Source organism: Adiantum capillus-veneris, chromosome 9, assembly GCF_014529385.1.
Source record: "Adiantum capillus-veneris isolate H3 chromosome 9, ASM1452938v2, whole genome shotgun sequence".
Lineage (NCBI taxonomy): Eukaryota > Viridiplantae > Streptophyta > Polypodiopsida > Polypodiales > Pteridaceae > Adiantum > Adiantum capillus-veneris.
Window position 1 is genome coordinate 147178076 of NC_140939.1, and position 27892 is coordinate 147205967.

Consider the following 27892-nt stretch of genomic DNA (forward strand, 5'->3'; position numbering starts at 1 on the left):
AACATTACAGATGGTTGTTTATACATATAGCAAGGCTATAAGTTGTTAATGAAAAAGTTTCATTGTTTGTACTTAGAAGTGATCACTATTTCACCTTCTATTATGGTTCAGACGTTTCAGCAAGGCTTGCAAAAGATTGCAATTGAAAGTATTTAGTTTCTTTTTAGAACTATTTACATTCCTCTTTAAAATGTGTGCTAGGCGCATCACATTTGCCATAAGTATTGGCAAGGATCGCCATGGATATACAAGTTCGGATCTATTCTTTGCTAAATGCATGCACACTAGGTGTTATGGGCCCTAGTGTTTAGCAAAGGCTGATTTGGAACGGCATGCATATTCCTCAGGTTGTTGCTTGTGAAGCATTTTGCACTCTATGTGCACTATCTTTATGAGATTACTTTTGGGTCTACTACTCACCAATAGAGGTCATGGCTCGGTTGGGGCGTTTGTGGATTTTTTCAAGTTAACCACGATGGTTGTTTCGGACATTGTTGATTACTTACCAATGTTATACACTACTGTGATTCCCCGTTTACCAGTCATCTGGGACGACTGTCTGTAAACCGTGAGAAAAACACACCTCAATACTGTCAGTTATCCAAGGGGATAGGTAGACTACAAAGAGTAATCTTGTGCTAAAGGATCTGCTAAGAGCATACATTAGCAGCATGGAAAGTTACGCCAAGGTTTCCTTGCATTATTCCAGTACCTTCAGAAGATCTGAAAACTGGTTATGCTTTTGGACAACTCTTAGTTGTGGTCACTCCTTTACAGTACTCAAGTGAATTATAAATGGAGTTACCATTTAGACCCAGGTGGTTGCAAAAGGACAACAATGTTGAAAATCAAGATGTTGCTCTTGGTTTCATTGAACCTCCTCACTGCACCAATTATCGATCATACAGACAACTGGCTCACTTATGGGACGTCAATAAAGAAAACACCAGTATTCTTAAGAAGATATTACTACTTGTGTTTTCGAGGACGAAAACTCTTCCTTAAGGGGGGAGTAATGTCAGGACAAGGGTCCTACGGGGCAAGGCCCAACCTATGGGGTCAGGGACCTAGGCCAAGGGCCTGGACTGGACCAGTGCGGACTGGGGATCCGCTTAGGACAAGAGCTAGGAGCTAAGCCTATATAAAGGGCGGTAGGGAGGATGATCCTATGTTCAGTTACCCTAGGTCTTATACAACCACCCTTGTCGTGAGCTTGCTTACGGGCCACGATATGCATGCTCAAATCCTGACATCTTAATGCGACTTGCAGTCTCATTGCCAATTCTCATACCCTTGTAATGTCTTGCACAATGCCACATGCCTTCAAGGTGCAAGCATTGTTCGCCTTCACTTTTCACAAGCTAGAAATAGAGATGATTATCTCTATTATTAGACAACTAGCAATAAAGTGTTCCATCAAGAATCGGAATCTCTTCACACTGAAGGTTTTTTTATTATTTGGAAATTGCGAGGTCCAGCACGTTTTAGCATCAAGAAATACAGATGATTGTCTCTATTATTAGACAACTAGCAATAAAGTGTTCCATCAAAAATCGGAATCTCATTCAAATTTTCCTCTAAAGCATGTTTTAGCATGCCAAGAACGCCTTGAGCTCCATGCAGCTCTTTCCATCATAGTGTGTGGCCTCTACACTCTGCGTTTCCAGGTAAAATATATAACAAATACAATTCATAAATGGGAGACCAAGCCATATGGCCTCTAACCAATACACCGCCATATGGCCTCTAACCAATACGGGAGCCAAAGTAAGACAGCAGAGCCGGAGAAGTTGTGTAGTTTCGTACAGGAGAACACGAGATCTTCACGCATCGCGGGATACAGGGAAAGCCAAGGGTACGCCAACCACGGCACGGTGACCTTGTGTGGGGAGGATGAGGTGCTGCTTCTGCGGATCCGGAGGTGATCAAGAAGCAGCGACACTGCGCTTGTGCGGCAAGCGCTAAGGGGAGCCGTCATGGGCAGGAGAAGCTGCGCGTCGGTGCCTGTTATCTTGGTGGGCGCCCTTGTGGCTGTGGTGCACTATACTGTGGTCTTTGTGGTGATAGAAGAATGGCTTGGTCTCTTCAGTGCACCCGGCCTCCTCAATGCCCTCTTCTTCTCCTGCCTCACTCTCATGGCTCTGCTATCCTACATTCTTGCCATTTTCCGTGACCCTGGCCGCATTCCACATTCTTACATGCCAGACATGGAAGATGATCACATTTCCGTGCATGAAGTTAAACGGAAGGTATATGTTGTTACATATGTGCATTTCCTTTCAACCTTTTCTCTTGTTCTTCAGTATTTTAGGCAGCTGGCATTAAGCATCATGTAGCAATTATAGCACCGCCTGCTGCTCAAAATATACATCAAACTTGAAATCTGTCTTATTAATTGTTTCCAGACTTCTTGAATGATAATCAGTAATGACTTAACTTGAAGCAAACAAATGTGGACAGACAATAGAGGTGGTCATGTAACCGGCAGGAGAGGTGTTGCTCACAAACCTGCCAGCCACAACTTTGAAAAACTGGCATTATAGCACAATAGGACCTTTTATTTATGTGTGTACTGAGACCATAGGTTGTGAGAGGGCTGCAGAGATCCATCCAAAAGCGGCTGGCAGTTCAGTGAGTAGTGCGGAAGTGCCATTGTGACAGCCAGTTATGATGCAGAACCTATTACATCAAGAAGGTAAAATAAGTGTTCTAGGCCGCTTGAACGCTTACGGAGTTGTTTTGTATAGGACAATACACCGTATTACAATATTGATTTGCTATGGATCTGCTGGTGCAATCGCTAACGCTAGGGGATCTGCTATCTTGTGGTCGCCGAGGTGGCTCTGCAATGCAAAAACGCCAAGGCCGATCTGGAACTGAAAACGCTAGGGTCTCCTGTTGATGCTGAAAACGCTAGCCTGTTGGGGATCCTGCTGAGAAGGTGCTTGTTGAAATGAGTTTTTGCTACCTCTTCTGCCAGAAAGTGCTAGCGCTAGGTTTGCATATATACAAACTTAGAAAAATTGCCCTACCTACTTTCCAACAAAAGTCATTAAAAAATAATAAGTGAAAAATGTCAAAAATAGGGAAAATAGGTCTATGCACTATAAAATTGCTACTGATGCGATCTGACTGGAATTTGATGGTCATGCTGTGTGCAACCAGAGGATATGCATCTAATCTAAGTGTCTGGACATGCATGGTGTGCGAAGAGACTCACAAAAGTGCCAAATCACTTCCTATTCTAGACTGACTTGATTGAACTTAACCCTTGTCATGCTGTAGCTTGTCCACGGACACATAGGGTTGGATGTGTCACGTGACATGCAAGTTATGCTCTTACACGCGGAAAGGGGGGCATGACAAAGTGAGGGCACACTTCCTTTGAGTGCCGCGATATGAGGTGAAATTTTGCGCCAACGTAAGCGTCGCGAAGAGGAAGTAGCTTGAGGAAAGGATCGGCAATTCAATCATAAATCCAAGCCCGCACACAAAGGTATCGACCCGAAGACCCTGATTTTCCCTTCTTCTCTACCTGGTGCCAGTGTTGGTGGATCTTCATCGGGTCCGATTCTTTGTTAAAGGACCCTTGTCATCTCTTGGGACCCAAAGAAGAAGGAAGAGGTGGATGCCACTGTGGCCCGATTCTTCTATCACGACTATATCCCATTTGTCGCAGCGAGATATGTTTTCTCAATCTTCTCTTTCATTTCTTCCGTTATCATCGTTTTCGCCTTTTTGATACTAACCTCTTCTATGTGTGATCGAAATAGGTTGGAGTATTGGAAAGTTATGGTGCAACAGATAGGAGATAATGGCATTGGCTATGTGCCGCCATCTTCAGAGGCTCTCCGAACCACTTTGCTCGATCGAGAGAAGGCGATCGTGGAGCAAGCAACACTCAATATTCAACGGCTTTGGGCAAAACATGGCGTTTCCCTCATTGCCGACGAGTAGAGTGATACAAGGAAGAGATCTATCCATGGCCTCGTTGCATGGAGAGAGGTACTTTGTGCACTCTCCAGAGTGGCAAGTCCGCCGATGTTCTCTCTGCAGAGTGGACAACGGCCATAGAAATGATCGGTGAGCAACACGTGGTGGCCTTTGTCACAGATGGGGAGGCATCAAACCTGACAGCAACAGCTATTGTAGAGGGCCACTATCTGCATGTGACAAGTGTGCTTTTGCATGGCACTCTTGAACAATCTTCTAAAAGACATCGGCAAGCTAGACTCGATCGCTCCAGTCATTGCTGACGCAGTGAAGATTGTTCCTTTTATCAACAATCACAACTTGTTTCAGAGTGAGTATCTCAAGAGGTCAGGCAGCAAAGTGCTTCTAAAGTATTCAGACACCCGCTTCGCATTTAACTTTCTTCTTGTGCGCAGACTGTTTGAATGTCAAAATGCTGTCCGACTGGTCTTTATCAGTGATGAGTTCACCACCTCCCCTATGCAAAGACCGATGCAGGGATTTTGTGCAAGGATAAGACAGAGGATCTTGAGTTCTGGAAGGAGCTCAAGAGTCTAGACACACAGGTATAACCGGTGGTTCATTTGCTTTGAGTTGTGGATGGCATGGTGTCACCAGCGTGTGACTACTGTCTATCCTTTTTGTTGATTTCTTTCTTATTATCTATTTACTTTCACTTTTTGGAAACACCCCTCGGGAAATCTAACTGTCCTGCATTGCATAGCTAGTGTGGAACTGTCCAGAGGGAGTCCAGGCCTGAGGGCAAGAGAGCACTAAGGTTGGACAAGGACTATGGTTAGCCAAGTGGGGTCATTGACTAGCCAAAGTGGAATCCTTTGCTACAGAGGCTACATTTCAGTTCTGGATGTGGCCGCAGTGTACAAAGAGGGTCGGATGACCTAGAAAGATACAATGGCAGCATCTCCTAAAATTTAGGGAACTGCTATTTTGGGACCTGAAAATGTGTTGACGTCATTACCTCCGGAATGACAAGGGGAACATTTTCTTACTCTGCCGTGAAGTCAACTGGGCAACCGGTTGGGATATTTTTAGACGGAAACCCCGAAACGGGAAAATGCTTATAAATGTGCCAAGTGGCACCTTTTGGTGCACTTGCCTCATGCAACAAGAAGTGGCGCTGAATTTAGGAGGGGGAGAGCCTCATTTTCAGATTTGTCACAGGTTAAGAGCTATTGAGTGCTTGCTTTCCCTCTTATGCACAATGCGGTGCCAGGAGTGATGCTTTGCACGCTACGCACTGCCCTCTCTCCCCTTTGGTAGTATGTTATGCCCCTCTAGTGGGCTCTTCATTTGACCAATGTACAGTTGTGTGGGTTCATGCGCGATTGCCGAGGCAAGAGCCTCTTGCACAGGTACTGGATTAGCTAGCGGCTAATTCCCCCGCAGGTACAGGTGAATTCGGAGAGGTTTCACACATGTGTACAGGTAGGACAGCATGTACATAGTGCATCGATTTTCACTATTACCAGTATCAGTGTGTTATTTCTACAATAAGGAGGAGTTGGTAGCGCGTAAAAATTCTCGAGGAAGCTATCCACGGGCCGACGACATGAGGTAAGCGAGTGCGTCAGATGGCATCTAGTGGCGTCAGGAGGCCGAATGAGGTCAATATTTGCACGTGGATGAGTACAGACACAACGTGGGTGTTTGCTTGTGAGAATTATGCAGAAAGGTCATCATGAAGACCTTTTTTTGGGGCCACTTCACGTGGTGGCGAGATGCATTATTGGAAAAAAGCTGAGTGCAAGGTGACAACTATGCACTGCGAGGTCAGTTTTTGGCCTGTTCGGGGTCCGTTTGAGGTCATCTAAAAGGCCAAGGGTGCCCAACTAATAAAGCTAAGTGTGGGAACTGAAAAAAAAGAGAGAAGACAAAAAAAAACGTGGAGAAGAGAGGAGGAACAGTCGCAGGTGGGTTTTTGGAGCCTGTTTTGGCTGTAAACTGCTCATCCGAGGTCGGATTTGAGCACTTTGACATTGTAGACAGGGGTTTTGGGCCGTTCCGGACGCGATGGCGCTGTCCATTTTGCCAAATTCCTCACTCTTTTCCTGCTGTTTTTTTGTGTAAGTTTCTCCTATGAGCGAAGTTTCTGCTCTAGTTTGTGATTGTATCTGGTATCTTTTACCCATATTGTGTGAGCTGTTTGCCCCATTGGTGTTGGCCCAAGCTCATTTGTATCTAAACATCAGAAATTCTCCTCTTTTGAGCTGAATTTTTGGGTGTTTGTGTGTATGTGTGTGTCTCTGTGTGGAGTGGGCAAGTGGATAGTCTCTCTCCTCTCACTCCATAGGTGTGTTTCCTGTCTCGGCCAGGTGGTTGTGTAAGCCGAGTGGTGCCCCATAGTGTGTGTGTATCTTCCCAAGAGTGTGTGTCGGGTCGTTATAGAGGCGCTGTGTGTGTTTTCATCCCGCTCACAACGTCATCACTTTGTGACAGTTTAGGCCCCTCGGCCACATCTGTAAGTTGGCTCCATTCTTTAGGCTTTGACACTCAGCAGTTTGTTACAGAGATTGCAATGTGCATAATACATATGCCAGGGGAAACTCACCGCGAAGCATGGAAGGCAATGTGGTCGTGGAAGAAGAATCGAGCAACCGACCTATCCACCTCTTCCTTCAATTTAGGATTCCAATTTTCGTTGAGGGTGCTTTAGCGATGCGCAATGGAAGAGGACGGTGTAGATGCATTTGTCTCGAACGCTTGAGAGGTGGAGTCAAGGTTGGCTTTCCTTTGCTCTCGTGGTGTCGCCGTGGCGGAGGGGCCCCTCTTGGCTGCTTCCGCGACCTCATACACCTCGAGCTTCTCAACAAGCTCCAACCTCCTCTTGGGAGATACTCGAGGGCAAAACTTCACCTCGTGACCGGGTTCATGAAGAGGATGGGCTCGCACTTTGTTTGCACCACCCATTCTTCTGTACAGGCGTAGGTTGCGCGTCCATGGTCTTGCACCGCCACCTTTACCACGCGCGATAGAGTCGACTTCATCCCACCACGACCATGTTTGCACGGCCGGCCTCCTTCAAGAAGCTTGAGAAGCGGAGTTAGCTTGAGATGACATGATGGTGGAGAGAGAGTAGAGCTACGAGGAGAGCTTGTGTGGGGGGAGAGTAGAGGAGAGCTTCAAAGTTGAGAGGGTAGCAGAGGGAGAGAGTGGGTAGAGAGACTCAAGGGTAGAGCTTGAGTGCCCGTAGGTAGACCATAGACGGCGTAGAGTCTAGATAGCAGACGGTAGAGAGGAGAGGCTTCTCACTCGAGCCTTCATTGAACTTGAGAGAAGATGTGGCCCAAGGGTGCCTTCATAGGCTCCCAAGGGCCAAAGTCCCCCCCAAAAAGTAGATGTTGGCTGCCTTTGTTCGTTTAAAACGGTCACTTTTCAATTTTTTAAAAACTGCCCGTTCCCGGTCATCCCGGTCTGTCCCCGGTACGGTAGGCTGTGTTCCTGCCGATCGGATGAAAATCTGGCCATTCCCAGCCGTTCCCCTCTGTCTCCGTGCCGGTTACGGCCGTTTTGCGTCCCTAAGCCTCGTCCCCTCCGTCCCCTGTAACTATGCCTAGTAACTTGTGTGGTCGGTGTTTACATCGCACTAGACCTACATCTGCAGTATCCGCCGGTTCAAAGGAATCTTCATCGGTTATGCATCCACAAGCTTTAGAAGCAATCAACATCAGAAGTACTGAAAGAATCCAAATATAGAAGTTCGGTAGTTGTGCCTCACCTTTAACAGGGGGGGATGTCATGTGCGCACTTCACTTGCGCTACGTGAACATGCTTTTGCTACAGTCTAGCACGAGTCTTAGTGTAGGGACCTAACCTGGCACTTTGTGAGCCTCTAGCAGGACGTACATGTCCAGGCCGTTCATAGTTGCATACCTCTCTTGCAGAGTACAATCATTTCAGCATGCAAACATTTTACCGCGTGAACCACCCCTTAGTACCTTATTTTTTAATAAGGGATTTTCAGCCTATTCCTCAGTTGGTCGTGGGGCTGTCTTTGTGGCTGCTCGACCCAGTTGATTGGCATCCATATAAGGATGATGGCCAGCGCTAGCAGAGATCGAAAGACGCAGGGAAAGCAGAGCACCCAGCCGTGCCGCATGGCCAAGCAGAAGCCCAATGTTTTTCTCAGCATGACCCACCCTTGACCTTCAGCGTTTTCAGCCTTGGAGACCAGCGTTTTTCAGCCAGAATAGCCAGCATCCTCAACTTTGAAGACCGGCAGATTTCAACCCTAGCCTAGTCATTGGTTGCAGTCCCTCAACCATCGACATCGCTAGCAGATTCCGGCATTCAGCCGTAGCATCGTCGTCGACACAGTACCCCAGCACCTAGTACCCCTTGTGCCTTGACTCTGCATAAGGATCCACAGAACCTCGTTGTCGCCATCATTGTCGTCGACACAGAAGCCATCAATACCTCATCGTCGACATCATCGTCGTCAAGATAGACCCAACAGTACCTCGTCACGACATCATCGTCTTCGACATAGACCGAACAGTACCCCGTCGTCGTCATCATCGTTGTCGACATAGAACCTCTCAGTACCTCAGTACCCATTGGTATCCGGTAGTACCTAGCTGCTGAAATTTCAGTGTAACCGCGAAACGTTTCATTCTCCAAAGGTTTCACCCCGAAACGTGGTGTTTCACCCTAGGCTAAGGCCCCACTGAAATGTCTGACAGAAACACCAATTTTGTGTATGTAGAGTTATGTATAGACAAAATAGGCGTTCATAGTTCATGCTATGTTAACCTTGAAATAGCATATACATAATAAATAAATAAGTATTAATGGCCAAATTCTCTAAAGGGATTTAAAAAAAAAGGCATTTCACTCCAAGCGTTTCACCTTGCACGTGAAACGTTTCGGTTGTTTCACCCATTTCGCATTTCAGGCCTATTGAAACGCGTTCCGCGGTTACGTTGACTCAGGGTAGTTTTCGTACGACGTACGGAACGTCTTGTTCCGTACTGCGGGTCCCGTACCGTCCCGTCCGTTTCGTACGTTCTGTACGTTCAAAAAAAAAAAAAAAAAAAAAGCAAAACTCACAATTGTGAGTGGATTATATTGAGCAGCCCAAAAAAATTTAAATGGCTGTTTATAGCCATTGGCAGCTCTTGACTGTTGACTTAGGGCCATTGAGGGCAACTTTTGGGGCCGTTTTGGAGCGCCAATTCAAGCACTTAAGCCACATTCAAACATTGGATTCTATGTGCTAGGGCTCCACTTCTCTTATGCTCTCCCTCTCCCCCACGCTCTCCCACTCTCATCAAGAGTCATCATCCATGCTCTCTCTCTCTCTCTCTCTCTCATGCTCTAGCCTCTTCCTATTTAAGCAATGCCTCTCCATCTTGTTCTCCAACACTTCCAAGCTCTCAATGCTCTCAAGCTCTCAATGCTCAATGCTTCCATGTTCTAGCTCTCAAGTGACAAGCTCTAGAGACTAGAGTCTTGCCTCTCCATCTTCTCTCCATTGGGTCTCTCCCTCTCAAGCTCCCATTGAAGATCTCATATCGTCAAGTTTCTTTAAGTGTAAAGTTTAAACCCAAGGGCCTAAGCCTTAGACGTAAGAATTCTTTGTTTTCTTATTTTGAACGTACGTAACGTCATCGTACATCTTAATATTTTTTAGTTCGTTTAGTACCGCACATCATCGTACGTGTACAAAACGTACGGGACCGTATGAGACCACTATGCGCTGACTGCATCAATACCCATTAGCACGAGCATCTCAGTATTTAGCATCATTGTATCATCATTGTGCAATAATAAAGAAAGTACTTGCGTTGACAACAAAGCAAGGGGGACCCACGAGGGTTTGGGACCCGGCATACCGTGTCTTCTCTCTCTCTCTCTCTCTCTCTCTCGTCTCTCTTTCTTTCAGTTTAGTTCTTTCAAGTGAAGTAAAATGTCCCTTGTGTTTGTGCGGAATACTAGATCCGAGCTAAACACTTCCGTTGCACCTAACAGTATTGTTGAGGATAATGAAAGACCGGATTCGAGCATTGACACGCTCCCATAACTTCGCTCTTGCCGGGTCCTTTGGCTTTTGAAAGTTGCTCGAGACAAAACCTCCAAGGTCATAAGAGTCAAAGAGGCCATCGTGGTAGCTTTCCAAATGGCATGGTTGTCTCCATTCAATTGCCGATCTGAGGGAAAGGTAGGGAGGGTAGGTATCTTGATTGGTTGATCAGCTACGCCGGAATAGAACTGGGATCAATCTCCCCATTCCTCGTTGACGGTGGTCTCATCGCCGCTGAACCCATCCTCATGATGTACTTCATCAACGCGGGCTGAATTGGTTTCATAATCATCAGTCCTCTCCATGGTGTTGGAGAATTTAGGCATGTGCTAAGGCTGATGTCGAAGTAGAAGATAAAAAATCTGCAAATCTCTCCACTACAGCCGAAATCAGCCCCAAAAGAGTGAAAAAGGCAGAAAAAAAAGTAAACCATCTCTTTTCGTTGTGAAAAATCAGCACCACAATTTCGCCCAAATCACCGATCCGATTCAAGAGTACGCCGTGGCTCTGATATCATGTCAAAGGTGAAGCGGAAAAGGGTGAATCAGATGAGGAACTCGTCTACAACCGCTAGCAAAACACCTCTCCGTGATGGGCAGCCAATAGATCTTGTATCAATCTCGATGGATCTCTTTGCTGTCAAGGTCCTAACGCGGACCGCCCACGGAACGGGCACGTGCACACACCACGGGATGTGGCACACTGCAAAGGATGTGCAAGGGCAGCGCTAGCAAGGGAGAGAGGTAGTGCTAACAAAAAACACCAGCAAGAGAGAGATGGATATGATGCCAAAAACACTAGAGAGAGAAGATGCACTCTGCAAATAGCTAGCAAGGCTCCTAGGCAAATCTGAGAGAAAGAGAGATCCTAGATACAAATTTATAGGCCCATGGCCTTCCAAAAGCAATCACATGAAAAGCTTCAAGTCTCAAAAGCATCTGATTCCAAAAGCTAGCGCTAGGGCAGCTCCTTGATTTGCGGAAATCTGTACGGATGCCACGTCAGATGTTAGCGCGATTTGCGGCGTATTCTGCGGACGGCCGTACAGCGTGCCATGTCAGCAGTCAACGTGATTTACAGACAACCTGCCACGTCAACAATCCTTTGCGATTTCCTTTCTTAATGATTCTTGTGTCCCCCAAGGCCCCTTCGAACGGGAACCTTTAAGTTGGAATAACTTATACATTAAATCTTTGTCAGTTTCTATGGGGGACTTGCCACATCATCGTTTTGTGACAGCACCCCTGTTCTCGGGTCCACCTTGCTACCCGATTTCCAATGAGAAAAGTAAACTATGCCTTTTTTTATTCTACCTCAGATTTTCATTTATGCAATACACAACACTTAGTTTACTTATGCAAACATTAAAAATAACTTACCAGAAGCAAGAAATCATATGACAAGTTCATAGCTTGAGAACAAGCGCAAAACCCTCAATTGGACGGTACAATCAAATTAAGTTTATTAGTTTAGACAAGATCCAATCCTTATCATTTCCATCATCTCACAAGAGAACGCATAGTGCAACAATCACAACACAAATAATCGCACCCCTCAACTAACTGGTCCAGTTGAGTTATCCTCGACGCACCAAGTTACCTCTTGTGGGGATATATATACACCATCCTCGCTTTGGCAACCCATGGCATGGGGAGGCGTCCTCTCACACTTCAACTTGGTCTGCCGCTCTGCCGTGTATTCGTAGACAAGAGCCCTACCTAGAATTTGGGTCCAATCCAGAGGTAGTTATCCCAATGTGATCCTTCAATCGTCAGTGGTAACCTTGCGGGATGAGGATATGCCCGCAATCACCTCAATGCACAACCCGACATTGGTTACTTGTTCTTGGTCCCCTATCAAAAAGGTAACTGTTGGCGTTACTACGTCATGAAAAAGTCGTATGAACAAAAGTTTAGCAATCCATCTTGCTTCAAAAAAATCCAATCCTCATCATTTTGATCTTGTATAATCATCTCACAAGAGAACCTCATAGTGTACCAATCACAGCACAAACAATCACACCCCTCAACTGACCAGTCCAATTGAGTTACTCTCGGTGCACCGAGTTCTCTCTTGTGGGGATATACACCATCCTCGCTTCGGCAACTCACGACATGGGGAGGCGTTCTCTCACACTCTAACTCGGTTGCTGGTGAGCACCAAGCTCCACAGTGCATTCACACATGAATCCAATCCATACCAAGAATTTGGGTCCAATCCATAGGTAGTTACCCCAATGCGATCCCTCGATCGTCATTGGTAACCCTTTGGGATGAGGATATGCCCACAATTACCCCAATGCACTATGTCGCATTGGTTACCTCTTATTGGCCCCCCTACCAAGAAGGTTACCCTTGGTGTTGCCAAGTTATGAAAACAACTTTTGAACAAGTTACCTCTTCAAACATACCATCCATGAAAAAAGAAAATCAAAATTTAAATAAATTAACAAATCAACATGCATTTTTCACTCCAAACATCTCAAGATACTTCACATTGTGTGTGCTAATGAAAGTGAGAATTTCTTATTTGACGAGGATGCACCAAAGTTTAAGACGCCACGGGGTGAGGATTGACGCATCTATCATTGCTAAGGGGTTCAAGAGGAGGAGTTCCCACTTTAGCCATCTCCTCAACGTTGGGCTCCATGGTTGGTGCATCTCGTCCGTGCCGTTGACCATGACCTTGTCCTTGCAGCATTGCAAGTTTCTTGGCGGGAGAGTAAGAGAGAGGAATTTTGCTATTACTTGATTGCAAAGGAAGCGAGGACTATAATGACGTGACGATAATAGGAGGATTATATGGGGAGCCCTAGCTTGAGTGGATGTTGCTAAATTGGCTTTATCTGACAGAAAAATAATTCTAAATGAATTATTGGATTTATAAGTGAGAGGGTTTTCTCGCTTGGAACACCAAGGAAAAATAATTCTAAATGAATTATTGGAATTTTAAGTGAGAGGGTTTTCTCATTGGAGACATCCAAGTAATGACAGGAGCACTGTGAACGGGAATATCTGTAAGGCCACCAGGAACGGGTGCTTCTGATGCGTCACATCGGATGGGTGACAGGGAGCATCGGAAAGAAGTATCCGACCATCCGGGAACAGACATCTCTGATGCGTCATAGGATGGGTGACATAGAGCATCGCGTAGGAGATTGTACCGTACGTTCGGTAGGAAAGGACTAGGTGATGGGTGTTCTTGATGCGTCACAAGGTGGGTGACGGGTGCATCGGAAAGGGAATATCCATAGTCAGGAGGAGATTCCGAACTGTGTTAGAATTGTGCACAAGGAAAAGCAAGCACTTGAATGAAGATGGGTTCAGAGGAAACTTTGAGGAAAAACAGATGCTTTCTGAGAAAGCGGGATTGCTTGTTGGGAAAGCAGATGCTTTCTCGCGAGGAAGTCTATGTCTGCATTGCAACTGTGCATGTGATTGCATCTAAGGACGCCTGAGAAGTGCTGTGAAAGCATTTTTTAACTTATAAGGATTTATTGAGTTTTTGGGCTGCTTCAGACTATTTTTAAAATATACCGGCCGTCCACTTATCAAGTGGGCAGCCATCTGATAAATAAGGCAACAGATCAGCGAGCGTTTTCTCTCTCTCTTTTTCTAGTAGAACACCGAAAAAAAAACCGAAAAAAAAAATTTTGAAAAAAAAAAAACGGCCGCGATCTCTACTCGAGCAGCTATTCGTGCCCGTGGCCAGGAGGTATAAAAGCATCACATGCCCTCACTCAGAAGGGAGGATCAGTTTTTCAAGAAGGAGATGTTGTTGCAGAGTTCACCCGCAAAGAAGACGTTTGCCGGTGATGCCCATGATTGTCCCAAGTGTACCCGATGTCGCCAAGACCCAGTGCGCGAGTTCCCTCGCGAAGAAGTGCCTACGGAGCGTGTTTCCATCGCGACAAGCTGCTGTTTTTCTCTGTTTTCAGCCCATAAACGTCGTAGACGGGGTTGATTTACGAGAAGGAACCCGAGAACACACCTTTTTGTGTGTAGGATTGGAAGAGAGGATTTTCTATGTAGAGATCTCTTCCGGGGAATTGCTTTTCGATAACCGAGTTGCGTTCAAGCGTCGAGACTTTGAAGGTAACGATTTTCATGTTACGATCTCTGAGTATTTGATTGCAGGTGTACTTCCTCTTCGTGAGGGAGTAGGAGCAGAGGAAGGCATGAGCCTCTGCAAGAGAAAAGCGCTCTGAGGAACTAGAGCCAGATCAGCCCAAGGGTTTCGTACTCGAGTTTAGGAAGTAGATCCACGGATCAGAGAGAGGTAGTCTCTCAAGTTGTGATCCGGAACTTGGGAACTTGGGATTCCCAAGTAAGGACTTCGTGTCCGAGAAAGGAGAGTTGTTCTGCGGGAAGAGGACTCTGGAAACAGAGTTGGAGGGATGTCATGCCCTGAGTCTGGAAGGTGAGATCGAGAGGTGAGAACCTTGGTTCTCAAGGATTTGGAATAAGGAACGGAAGTTCCTTGGAATAGGGTTTTGCCCTAGGAATCGGAAGTCGAGGCTTCCGGGAACCATCAAGTCTTATTCTAGAACGAACGTGGTAATACGTTCGGTTCAAGTGCTTGTATAGACTTCTCCTCAGTAATAAAGATACTATTACGGGGGGGACCAGCCCATCTTCTGGTCCCGAGTACTGTGTCGATCTTCTCACTCTCTATCTCTCTCTCTCTCTATCTATTTCTCTGACTTCAGTAATAAGTGATAAATTCTATTTATCCGAATGTGTTTTATATTGTTATACGTCTTGAAAGCTACCGCTTTCATTCGACAGTTTGAAGTTGCCTTTGCAAACGACAATTTTTGAGAAGCGTCGAAGATGAGGCATGTGACCAAACACCTCAAGGGGATTGCAAGCACTTGGTGGTATACCAAAGCTCTGCAAGGAACTTACAACAAGACTTGGATTCAATTCAAGGCTGAATTTTTTGACAAATTTTTTTCCCCTACGCTTTGAGGAAGGCATCCAAGATGATTGGGATCGGTTTGCCCGATAGGAACACAAGTGAGTCAAAGCAAGTAGTGGTTCACTCTTGCCAAGGTAGCTCCACTCTCGACCCTCTCCGAGGGAGGAAAGATGAAGAAATTCAACAAAGGCTTTTGCCCGAATTTTGTAAACCCATCTGCAAGATACTTTGCAGCAGATGGTGGAGTCAACAATAAAAGCTGAAAGTGTACACCTTAGTGTACATAGAATACAATCCCCGCAGTGGGACGAGAACCATTGAACACAGAAACAACGAATTTTTGTTACCTCTCCTCAAAGGATACATTGCTATCCGGAGAAAATTTGGAGTAAGGGAATTCAATCTAACTCTTGAGTTTTTGAATAGAAGACCCTCAAACTTTAAGTGAGAGGGCAGGTCTTTGATCAAAGTTAATCTTTGAGGAACTCATCAACTGCGTATTGCTTTTATGCACGAGATATGCACGTGTCTAACCAGGACAATCACTTTCGAGTGTTTATGACAGCAAGGTTGAGTCAGAACATTGTTTTATACGATGAACTGCTTTGCTTAACCGTCCGGAAGGTCCATGATTGATCTGGTATCCGGTAGTTCTCCAACAATTTACCTGCTATTGCGGGTAGGAAATTATGAAGGAACCATTTTGAGCTTTCAAGCAAAGAAAAGCTTTCATGAAGCTTGAGTACTCTTTAAGCCCACACCCCTTACCCGGTAAGGGAAGATATAAGAGTGCTTTTCGCACAAATGAAGGAATACTCTCTTTACGAGGGAAGGAACAAGCGACGACTACGGCCTATGATCAAGGAATCCAAGGAATAAAATCCTAGTTTATTTGATGAGCGGGTTTTGCTCTGAGATTGAACCAAGGGATCGTCCGATTGAGCGTCTTCGCTCTAAGGATCTTACGAAGGGAAGGTAATTTCCTAGGCTCATTGAAACTTAGGTACACCTTTGGGTACATGGATAACAGACGAAGATGCAAAATACCAAGGAACTGGATGAGAGTTTGTTATACTCTCTTGAGCGCCTTTTTGCGCGTAAGGATATTCCGACACGAGAATCTCTATTTGAGGTGTGTTCGGTAGAAGGAATTTGAGTTTCTCTACGGAGAAGAGGTTTTCTGACGGTCGTTGATCATTGAGTACGCTATGTGCTTTTACCATTACAGTAGCAACTTTTGGTTGCGGTATATGTTTCTCCATGAGCAGGTCAAGTAGCATTTACACGCTGCTGGAATAAATTCGAACTATTATGTTCGTAAGAATATAGTTCGCCAACCGTTTCAAAATGGTAAGAATTACATATGGGAGAACATCCCTGAGAATCAAAGAGGGTTCGCTCTATTGTGAACCGGGTTTGAACGTACGTTCAGAAAATGCTATGGCTAGAATCCTATCTGCCTGAGATCTTGCAAGTTGTCATTGATGCTCGCAAGGTGAATCATTTATGATTTTGTAACGAAGAGACGCTAATGGGCGTTGGGAAAACACTCCTGGTGGTAATAACTCGCAGGACGAAAAGATTGGAAGAAAGTGCCGCCGTGCACAAGGAATCTTTGGATTGGAACCATCTGCCTACATTGAGTGACGGCCCGGAACAAGAACCGTCTCTAAGGTGATCGCAAATAGTGAAAGAAAGACATCGAGCTTAATGCTCTATGACTTGGGCATTCCCTATGTGGGAGGACACAAGAGGTTTAATACCCTCTGGACTAACATCGCAGGATTATGCGCAAGGACATAGACCTAGATTGATTTCTAGGAGGATTATTCTTCTCGGAATTGAGAAGGTGGAATTGAGTTAACAGATTCTTGGATGAGAAAACTTCCAATCTGTTGGAAAGACGTGAATGACGAGTTCTTACATGGCTCGTAACTTTAATGAAAGGTGAAGGATATCCTCGAGATACTAGAGAAAAGACATGAACCGGTAAGGTAAGTATTGAATTATTGAATTTTTGAATTTTTGTTTAATTTACTTTAAGTTCTCTTTTGAGAAAGGACTAGCTCAACTCACCATTGAGCAAGATTTGGAATCTTTCCGGTTTCTCCCCGGCAGTTCAGTTGGACCTCTACAGTTGAGGACAACTGTTTATAAGTGAGAGGGATGTTTCTAAATTGGCTTTATCTGACAGAAAAATAATTCTAAATGAATTATTGGATTTATAAGTGAGAGGGTTTTCTCGCTTGGAACACCAAGGAAAAATAATTCTAAATGAATTATTGAAATTTTAAGTGAGAGGGTTTTTCTTACTGGAGACATCCGAGTTCAAAGTATTCCTAGTGTGTCATTCAAAGTAATGACGCGAGCACTGTGAACGGGAATATCTGTAAGGCCACCGGGAACGGGTGCTTCTGATGCGTCACATTGGATGGGTGACAGGGAGCATCGGAAAGAAGTATCCGACCATGCGGGAACGGACATCTCTGATGCGTCATAGGATGGGTGACATAGAGCATCGCAAAGGAGGTTGTACAGTAAGTTCGGTAGCAAAGGATTAGGTGATGGGTGTTCTTGATGCGTCACAAGGTGGGTGACGGGTGCATCGGAAAGGGAATATCCATAGTCAGGAGGAAATTCCGAACTGTGTTAGAATTGTGGACAAGGAAAAGCAAGCACTTGAATGAAGATGGGTTCAGAGGAAACTTTGAGGAAAAACAGATGCTTTCTGAGAAAGCGGGATTGCTTGTCGGGAAAGCAGATGCTTTCCCGTGAGGAAGTCTATGTCTGCATTGCAACTGTGCATGTGATTGCATCCAGGGACGCCTGGGAAGTGCTGTGAAAGCTTATAAGGTTTTATTGAGTTTTTGGGCAGATTCAGACTATTTTTAAAATATGCCGGCCGTCCACTTATCAAGTGGGCAGCCATCTGATAAATAAGGCAACAGATCAGCCAGCGTTTTCTCTCTCTCTCTCTCTCTCTCTCTCTCTCTCTCTCTCTCTCTCTCTCTCTTTGGAAGAACAGCGAAAAAAAAAACTAATTTTTTTTTTTGAAAAAAAAAAAAGGCTGCGATCTCTATGCGAACAGCTATTCGTGCCCGTGGCCAGGAGCTATAAAAGCATCACATGCCCTCACTCAGAAGGGAGGATCAGTTTTTCAAGAAGGAGATGCTGTTGCAGAGTTCACCTGCAAAGAAGACATTTGCCGGTGATGCCCATGATTGTCCCAAGTGTACCCGATGTCGCCAAGACCCAGTGCGCGAGTTCCCTCGTGAAGAAGTGCCTACGGAGCGTGTTTCCATTGCGACAAGCTGCTGTTTTTCTCAGTTTTCAGCCCATAAACGTCGTAGACGGGGCTGATTTACGAGAAGGAACCCGAGAACACACCTTTTTCTGTGTACGATTGGAAGAGAGGATTTTCTATGTAGAGATCTCTTCCGGGGAATTGCTTTTCGATAACCGAGTTGCATTTCGAGCGTTGAGACTTTGAAGGTAACGATTTTCATGTTACGATCTCTGAGTATTTGATTGCAGGTGTACTTCCTCTTCGTGAGGGAGTAGGAGCAGAGGAAGGCATGAGCCTCTGCAAGAGAAAAGCGCTCTGAGGAACTAGAGCCAGATCAGCCCAAGGGTTTCGTACCCGAGTTTAGGAAGTAGATCCACGGATCGGAGAGAGGTAGTCTCTCAAGTTGTGATCCGGAACTTGGGATTCCCAAGTAAGGACTTCGTGTCCGGGAAAGCAGAGTTGTTCTGCGGGAAGAGGACTCTGGAAACAGAGTTGGAGGGATGTCATGCCCTGAGTCTGGAAGGTGAGATCGAGAGGCGAGAACCTTGGTTCTCAAGGATTTGGAATAAGGAACGGAAGTTCCTTGGAATAGGGTTTTGCCCTAGGAATCGGAAGTCGAGGCTTCCGGGAACCATCAAGTCTTATTCTAGAACAAACGTGGTAATACGCTCGGTTCAAGTGCTTGTATAGACTTCTCCTCAGTAATAAAGATACTATTACGGGGAGGGACCAGCCCATCTTCTGGTCCTAGTACTGTGTCGATCTTCTCACTCTCTCTCTCTCTCTATCTATTTCTCTCTATATCCTTTGGCTTCAGTAATAAGTGATAAATTCTATTTATCCGAATGTATTTTATATTGTTATGTGCTCCCGTTTGTGACAAGTGGGCTATTAATTTTGTAATTAGGGATAGGGACTAGGGATAAGAGGAGTTTGGGTATAGGGGGAAAGAGAGTGGTTGAGTAACCTTGAGATTATGGCACGCTTCGTGAGAGTGAGTGGAGATGGTGGGCAAAGGAAGCATAATGCTCATCAATGGGGGGAGCAATAGAGAGAGAATGGTGGAGGAAGAATTTTGCCAAGCTTGGGAGCTCTCAACATGATCCCAAGTGTAAGAAGCCACTTGATTTTTTTGGGAAAATGGAAGGGGGGAATTAGTAGCTCTTCCTCCACATGTGGAAAAGAGTGTGAATATAGAACCATTTTTCTCTCCTACATGTGAGAGGAAAATGGAGGGAATCAAGATCTCTCTCTCCACATGTGGAAAAGAGTGTGAATATAGGACATTCTTCTCTCCCACGTATGAGAGAAAAGAGTGGACTTGAACCAAGTTTAGAGAGAGGTGGAGAGAGAGTAAAGTTGGAGAGAGTTATTTCCAAATAATGAAGAAAATGGTATTTAGATTTTAAAACTATTTTTCTTACAAGTTTGAGGATGCGGTTTTCACTGTCTAAAAAATACATAATCGGTGCAAACGGTTGTCAAAATCCAATATAAAAGAAGTTTCTAGTTGCCTTGCAAAAAGGCGTAAATGTGTGAGTGCACCTCGAGTTTTTATGTCGTGGAACAATCTTAAAAGATCCCCACCGAGAAGTTTTGACCAACGGGCTTTGAACACAAGACTTTCTTCTCAAGAGGGAACTAAGATAACCAATTACTGCACTTGGGTGATTTTTATTTTTAAAATGTTTTGAATATAATATTGCTATTAAAAGATTTTATTAAAATCCTCCTTTCAAAAGGGGTTCTCATATGAAATGTAGATCGAGATACGCTGCAGTAGATTGTTTCTTTATATATGTTATTTTGAAATTTGCTACGGCTTCAATGAATAAATGATGATAGTTGTTTCTAACCTTTCTTGTCCTGTGCAGAGTGGAGATTTGCGATACTGCCAAAAATGTGCATTTTACAAGCCCCCTCGAGCTCATCATTGTCGTGTGTGCAAGCGCTGTGTTTTAAGAATGGTACACTTTTTCCTGCAGATTGAGTTTGTTTCTTCCATGTGAGAAAAACACTTGCTAGGGCATTTGCATCTTTCTTCTTGGAGCTACATCCCATGAGAATTTCTACTGCATGGCATCTCTGGTTCTGTTTGAGTAGGAATAGCTCTTTTGTGGTGATTTAGATGTAAAATAGTTAAGTTTCAGTTTACAAATGTTCTTGTATTTTTTTAGCATTAGGCATGTTTTAGTTAAGCTTCTACTTGATGGAGGTTTTTGTAAGTGTCACATGATGGATATGGAACTCTGCATTAATGACATGCAACTTTTGTTTAACTTTGTAGGATCATCATTGTATCTGGATAAACAATTGCGTTGGTCACAATAACTACAAAGCGTTTTTCCTTTTCATCCTTTATGTTGTCCTTGCGTGCAGCTATGCCTTGGTAAGCTCGAGTGGATAATTTTGTGTCCTGTTTTGTGAAGATGTGTGTATATGTTTGAGGGCTGCATGTGTTTAGTGCAGATTGTGCATTGATATGTATCTGTTATAAGTAGAAACAGATTAGCCTAAAAGGCAAAGTGATGACAAGGGTGTCCGTGTCTGTTTGTATCATGGAAGGATAAAGTGACCTAGGTGCCATAATGTTCCATTCTGGGATTACAGATACTTCTTGCAGGGTACATGATTGATTTCTTAGGGGAGGATGAAGAATTTCAGGGTGCTTCAATTAATCGACATGTCAGCACTTCAGTCTCTGCACCAATCGTTCTGAAAGTAATTCCCTAAGTATTCTTGTACAACTTGTCTCCTTCAATTTTTCTATTTTTGTCTCTACTGTAAATTTAATGTGTCTTCATTCAATAAATTCTAGTTTGCAAGTTCAGATCCTTCTAGCATTACGAAGGGTGTGTGCACAGACACACTTCAATTTTATCTATTGAACCTCTTGTGACTCTTACGTATTGGTCTTTTTCTTATCGTTCTCATAGTTTGTAAGCTCAGATGCTTCTGGCATTACGAAGGGGTGTGCATGTGCAAACACATTTTTCTCTTTAAGCAAAACCTTTTAAACAATTTGTTTCTCTTACCTGTCAGAAGTTTGTAAGTTCGATCTTCTTGTGCGTGTGTGGACATCACACACATGTATAGGTATGTACATATATTATGTATTCGTATTTACATATGTAGTATGCATGTATGTTTATACATATTGTTCGTTTTAATAGCTGCTGATTGTGGCTTCAGATTTCTTTTCTTTGGGCTTATCTGTATGTGGATAATGACTATCTAACATAGTAATCACAAATATTCGTATTTGTGTCTGTGTGAGAGAGTGTATTTAATGACTCACTGACAATGGATGGTTGTTTGGGTTAACCAATGTGGTCTTTCATTTGTGGTTGGCAGGTTGTTTGTGCAGTGATTCTTGTGCCTCTGACAGTCGCTCTTGTTGTTCTTTTCGGATGGCATGTTTATTTGCTGTTGAACAATCAAACAACAATAGAGGTACTGAAACACTACCTTACTACTTTGTGCACTTGTAAGTTCAAAATTGCACACCCTGCAGATCTTATTAATACTTCCTCTTATGGAAAATTACCAAAATACCCCTCATATTTTGCCAACAATTCCCCAATTTTTTTTCCAGGATTCCCAAAATACCCCTTGTTAGTCATTCCTAAAGACATTTTTCTTTGCAAATCTTCGTAGGAAGATTGGTTCTCTTTCAATAGAAGATGGTAGAACTACCATTTTTGACAGTATTGTGGACTCTCGCGATGAAACGGTTCATATTTATAGACACAAGTACAGATTTCTATTGTCAAAAACAATAAACTATGCAAAAATTGGAGCAAATCCATTAAAAATTGGTACAAGGGTACATTGGTCATTTTTGAAATTTGAGGTAATTTCCACAAATTTCAGGGGTATTTTGGTAATTTTCCCTTCCTTTTAATATGACGTGGTCTTTGACTGTCCGTTGTGAAAGTTCTGATATTCTTGCCAATTGCCTTAGAGTGGTTATTGTGACACCTAGTTTTTTGTGAGATGATTTTTACTCACCCTTTTTACACATGATTGAGTTGTCAGAAGGTCATCTTTTTCTTCCTCGATTCTCTGTTGAGTGTGATTTCTGTCCGAAGGTTGCCATTTCTCTTCAAGGCTGGCCAACTTTAATTTCATTTTGCACATGCCCTTAACAACGGCTAGCTTGGCATAATTTTCTCTTGGGGGTTTCAGCTTTGTGGAGCCTTTGGTAACTTCGCGCAACCCCTCTAGAATATGCTTATCACTCCTTTTTGGAGCAAAGAGCACAAGCAAAAGTGAAGGGGCTTCGAACTTCATTCGTGCAACCTTTTGTTAAAATCTTCTAGGTTGTGGGCTGATATAGTCAAAACTCAAAGCGGTAGCATTTGGGTGTATAATCTACAAACAGGGAAAGTTAATGTAGTCTTTGATAAATCATTGCCGTCTGCTCCTAAAAGGAGTTGACATAGAAAATAACCATGGCACGTTAGAACGAAAATCTGTTAAAATTATGCATCTCAAGTGAATGCCCAATGTGATCATAGTTAATTATTCTGTCATTTTAGGTACTTGGTTTACTTATTTGACACGAGTCTGGTCAGGCAATTCCGCGTGAGGGGTATTTAAGTCCCCCAAGAGAGCATATAAGAGGATCCTGCTCCCATTATAATATTCATCTTATTCACCGCCTAGTTGGTTGGCATATAAGAGCATCCTGCCCCCATTGTAATAGTCATCTTATTCACCGCCTAGTTGGTGGGTTTGAGCAATCTCTCTCTCTCTCTCTCACACACACACACACACACACACACACACACACACACACACACATTCTCTCTTTATCTCTACGCTTCCGCATCGTCTAGTTTGACAGGTTCATTTAGCCAAAGAACAGTCGTAGCCAGAGGTTAAACATGCCAGGCGCCAAACATCCTTCCCATTTAGAATGTGACCAAAGCTCTCGTGTGTTTTTGCAAGTGTCTAAAAGGTGGCGTTCATAGCTTATATTAAGCCCAGAAAAAAATTGTTTGGTTGTAGATATTTTCCACTACTAATCACCAAACTTGTTTGTCAAAGGGGAATCAAGCTTTTAAAGGCAGTCATATTTAATTTCTGGTGTGCATATCTTGTTTTGCTGGTTTCTGGCAGTGCAGTACCATGAGGGGGTGAGAGCTCGTTGGCTAGCTGGGAAAGCAGGGCAAACGTATCGGCATTTGTATGACATTGGTTACTACACAAATGCTGTCACGGTAATGTTTACCACTTTTTTTTGGACTTAATTTATCTTGTGGAAGGTTGGGGTAATTTTACTTTGGTTGCAAATGTATGGTCTTTCCTGACAAGTTTTCAGCTATTTATTTAATTGTATCTTTCAAGGGTTTCCTTGATTTTTTAAGTCACACAAAGGAAGATGTAAAAGTTGCATCTATTATATCGGTAGGCCAAAAACATGTGAGACAAAAGTCACAAAAAGTATGTTGGCTATTACTGTGCATTTGTGCATAAGTCACAAGAGCAAGGCTTTCATCATAGTTGCTTAGCAGCTTAGTTCTTTGGTTCTTTCTTAAGATATGTATGAGAAGATTTTGAAAGAGAAAGAAAAGAAAGCTTTATTGATGTCTTCTATTGGCTGAAGTCGGCCTATGAGACGGAAGAGTATACATGTGTGTTTTCTTTGGATATAAGACAAGAGTGTTGAAAATAAGCATGCTACTAAAAATTATAGACTTGCGTGGGTATGTAATATGTGTATGAGGGATGGGGGGGAAGGAGTTGGAACTGTAACGGATGTGAAACTATATGCGTAGGGGAGTACAACCATGGTATGCAAAATACCAGCGAGTTCCATCCAGTACCAAACTGGGGGTGTAGTTTGGCATGCGTAGGTGTGTAGGGAGGGAAGAGCTCCCGTAAAGTTGCAGGAGGGTTTGAGAAGGCCCGCTCTATCTCCCTGTCTGGTCTGCTCATGTCGTAGTCAAACCTCTCGGATGGCCCTGTGACGTACTCTGGGCCAGGCAGGTTATTCTAAGGAGAGAGAAAGGCAGTGAAGATTGCTGTGAAGGGGTCCCAATTATTCCTCTCAAGGGTCCCCCTCATAGTTACTAAAGTGGTATTTGCTTATGTATTGCATAAGATGATGTGTACGAAAAACTGTTCCTTGATGCACATAAATACGTTGTTTAAGTCATGCAATGATGGTATTTTTTGATGAAGATCCAACGTGTTATGTCAAAACATTTAGTTTTGCAGTTTTTTTGTCAATGCTTTGTGTGTTATTTTGTCCCTGGGACTTTCATCAACAAACCTTGGCTTTGAAGACATAGTAGTAGCATGTCCACGTGGCATATGGAGACATGTGCACGTGACATGAAGTATAGGATGCTTTACATCAATTTATGGGCAAGATAATATGTGAATATGTTAATTATCATCCCGTGGTCCAGTCAGAAAGTGTTGTACATCAGGTTTGAATAAGTTGTCGTTGTCATCTTGTTGGTCATGCACTTAGAAAGAGCTTTTAATTTTACAGGCTCAGTGGATTAGATGATTTGTTTAGTGAAGGTAAAACCACTTTCTAAACTGCCTTAAACTGTGTATATGCAGGTCCTAGGGCCAAATGTTGTGACGTGGCTCTGCCCCACATTTGTGGGTCACATAGGTTCTGGGTTGAGATTTCCTACATCGCATGATGGCACGGACGTTGATAGCAGCAGTGAGTGAGCAGCTCTGGCGTAGCATGGTTTTGGGGAGTACAGAAGTTTCCTCTAATTTCTTGGTCCGTATTCTTCTTGGTCGGATAGATGTTTGAGGTTTCTTTGGATTGTTCCTACGACGAAAAACCTTCTCGTCTTCTCCTCACAGAAGCTATCTCGGGACACTCGAAAGCACATCAATGGCATACATCATTTCACAATGTAAAAGAAATTTCAATTGTTGAGTTGGAAACCAGAGGCTCTTGTGAATTCACTAGAAACCATGAGTCCATTGTAGAATTCTGATGTGACAAGCTCGGAGTGTATGATTCTCAGGACTGTTTTGTATGAGGTTATCGCGACTCCAGCAAGGGAAAAGAATTAGGGGCTGCTTACAGCCCAATGGCTATTTTTAAAGGGTCTTGAGGTTCATTTGGCTATTTCACAAAAATCATTTGTCAAAAGATTAGCCTGAAATTTCCAAACTTTTTGTTGTTTTGGGAGAAAAATTTCACCAAAAAATACACTTCCGAGTGCTATTTTGTGAAAAATTTCAAAAGATTTGCCCAAATCATATACTTACACAGGCTCACGGATAGGATATATTGCCAATTAATCACACTTTTGAATTCTTCAAAGGGTCGTACTTTTTACCGTGCGATTCTCCACTCACTTGAATGAGGTGACAATAACACTCTCTTGACATACATGACACCTTGATCTAGTTCTTGTCAATGATATACTGTTATATATCATCCTGTATAGAGCATGATGGCCTGGCTTGTGAACCATGGGTTTTGTGCAAAGAAGTTAGAATTTTGTACACATCTTTTAGTTGCCTGACTTGTTGGTTTCTTATTCATATCAAAGTAAGCTTTGTGAGTTTTTCCATATGCGTTCTGTAGCTCCTCACGTGTTTGATAGCCAGTCAGGAAACAGGGCAAGGTGCAAAGAAATGCCTTAGCTTGGTTGGCACCATAATTTGTGTCGCCACACAAAACATACTCTATTTTTGTGGTGATGCAGCGTAAAACACATGGCTTTGGAAGAGGTCAAGTTTGGCATTTGTTATGGTTATTGTTCTACTTGGGAACATGTATTCCCTTGTCCTGCCATTATGCTTTTAGACTAGTATTTATCAAAGTGTGTGCTTGTTTGAGCCATGAACAATTAGTAATCTCTCATCATTACTGTATGCACAATTGACAATTTTTAAGCAGCTAATTGAGAGCTGATTACATCATAATTTGTTGTTGGTCTAAGTGATTTTAGCATGCATTTCAAAAGGAATCATTTAAAAGGCTCAAACCTTTTGATAGAGAATTAACCCCTAGCATCTAGGAACCATCTCTGAATTGAAGGGACATGCATTTAACAATCATTATATATCCCCTTGGGTGCTTCTCTCTGAGTTATGTAGGATAAATGGTTAGCCTATTGATGAGTTGTTCCCTTGTCTAAAATAATTGCGAGACAAACTAAAGGTGAAATAACCATCTCACTACTCTACCTATATTACATTGTCTATTGACCAAATAAAGCAATCCTCATGGTCCGCAAAGGTGACGTGTTTCTAAGAGGTATTGGTCTTTTTTTTTGTTGAAGTTTAAACCATAGTTTCATACTTCCTTTCAAGATGGTTTAGTTGGTGAGTAGCATAAGAAATTGGACATCTTGACATCACCACGTTCTGCAAATATACGATTCGATTGCAAAATTATGTGCATCATGTACATTAAAAATTTCGTTTCAAGATAGGAGCTTTATAAATTAGTGCCCCGATAGGTGCATTCTTTAGGTTTTGAATGGATTACATGCCTTGATGCACATAAATATGTTGTTTAAGTCAGACAAAGGTTTGAATGGACTCTAGGCCATGATTTACTCAATAATTTAACTATACAAAGGTTTGGCAAAATAATGTGTGTGTAGGTTCCTATCCAATTTACTACGCAATGTACCATAGCAATTTCCTTAACTAACCATAAAAACTTATTTGTAGGATAAAGAAGAATCATATATGTTGTGTATTTTTAAACATTTGTTTACATGGTAGATGTGGTTTGAAAGAATGAACAAATTAATTATTCATGTTCAATTCAAAGCTAATGCAAATATATCATAGAAAAGCATAAAACACTGCCATTGAAGGATCAGGAGCATGTTGGCAATCTAAATGGCATTATTTTTTAGGAAATATGCCGTGCTGAATTGTAAACACTATTCTGTTATTGATCCTTCGGGTTGAATATCATTTGATTATGATAAAAAAAGAAGATTTAGGATTTTAAAGCAAAATTCTTTGTTCTCCCAAGAATATATCATGCTAGGAAAAGATCATGTTAATGCAAATACTAATAGTATCTACTTTCTTGAAATTAACACAATTTTATAAGTAGCCATTTCCTTGGGCAAGTAGATGACTAAAACCTATGTGTCAAAGTTCTGCATACAAAATACCCTTTGAATAAATTGCACATGCAAAATCTTTCGCACATTTCTTGTAAGAATTGAGCTTACAAAACCTACAAAAAATGTGCTAGATGCCACAACAGTATCACCAAAACAAAAATCATTTACAATACATTTGTTGTCCATAAATGATTATATCCAAACATTTTTCTAAGGGGAGGGCACTCAAAAGAGCAGATGCCTATTGCATGTCGTTATTCTCCACTCTACATAGTTTAATTGACATCATAACGTGGAGGGCTTGACATGATGTGTTCTCCAATGACTTTTATCTAGGCATTTGTAGAGAGAAGGTTCCAGATGAGCTGTTGGCACTTAGAGAGACCTTCTCTGAGCTCATGATGTAGACTCCAGCACTTGTGGCCAAGGTTCCCTAGAAGCTCGTGCACTTCATGTAAGGCTTATAAATTAGGGTGGGTACTAATTAATTGCATTCATAATTAGGGCATTAAGTTAACATGCTAATCTTATAAACAATGTAGGCAACAAAAGTGCAAAACAATAGTAAAATAAGAAAATTGATAGGATGAAATT

The 27892-nt window shown here is 43.0% G+C and overlaps 1 protein-coding gene across 1 annotated transcript; it reads left to right on the forward strand.

Moving 5' to 3' along the window:
- The first annotated feature begins 1744 nt into the window (after nt 1–1744).
- Nucleotides 1745–25318, forward strand: LOC147451334 (DHHC-type zinc finger family protein). Its single transcript, XM_086520297.1, has 7 exons — nt 1745–2249; nt 20093–20185; nt 20506–20607; nt 20829–20939; nt 21573–21671; nt 23348–23443; nt 24798–25318. The coding sequence occupies exons 1-7, from the start codon at nt 1977–1979 to the stop codon at nt 24912–24914; spliced, it is 891 nt and encodes a 296-aa protein (XP_086376423.1). The 5' UTR covers nt 1745–1976; the 3' UTR covers nt 24915–25318.
- The last annotated feature ends 2574 nt before the right edge of the window (nt 25319–27892 follow it).

Coding starts and splice junctions, on each gene's coding strand:
- LOC147451334 (XM_086520297.1), top strand. CDS start 1,977: ATGGGCAGGAGAAGCTGCGCGTCGGTGCCTGTTATCTTGGTGGGCGCC. Junction 2,250..20,092: donor TGCATGAAGTTAAACGGAAG/GTATATGTTGTT, acceptor TGTCCTGTGCAG/AGTGGAGATTTGCGATACTG. Junction 20,608..20,828: donor TTGCGTGCAGCTATGCCTTG/GTAAGCTCGAGT, acceptor CTGGGATTACAG/ATACTTCTTGCAGGGTACAT.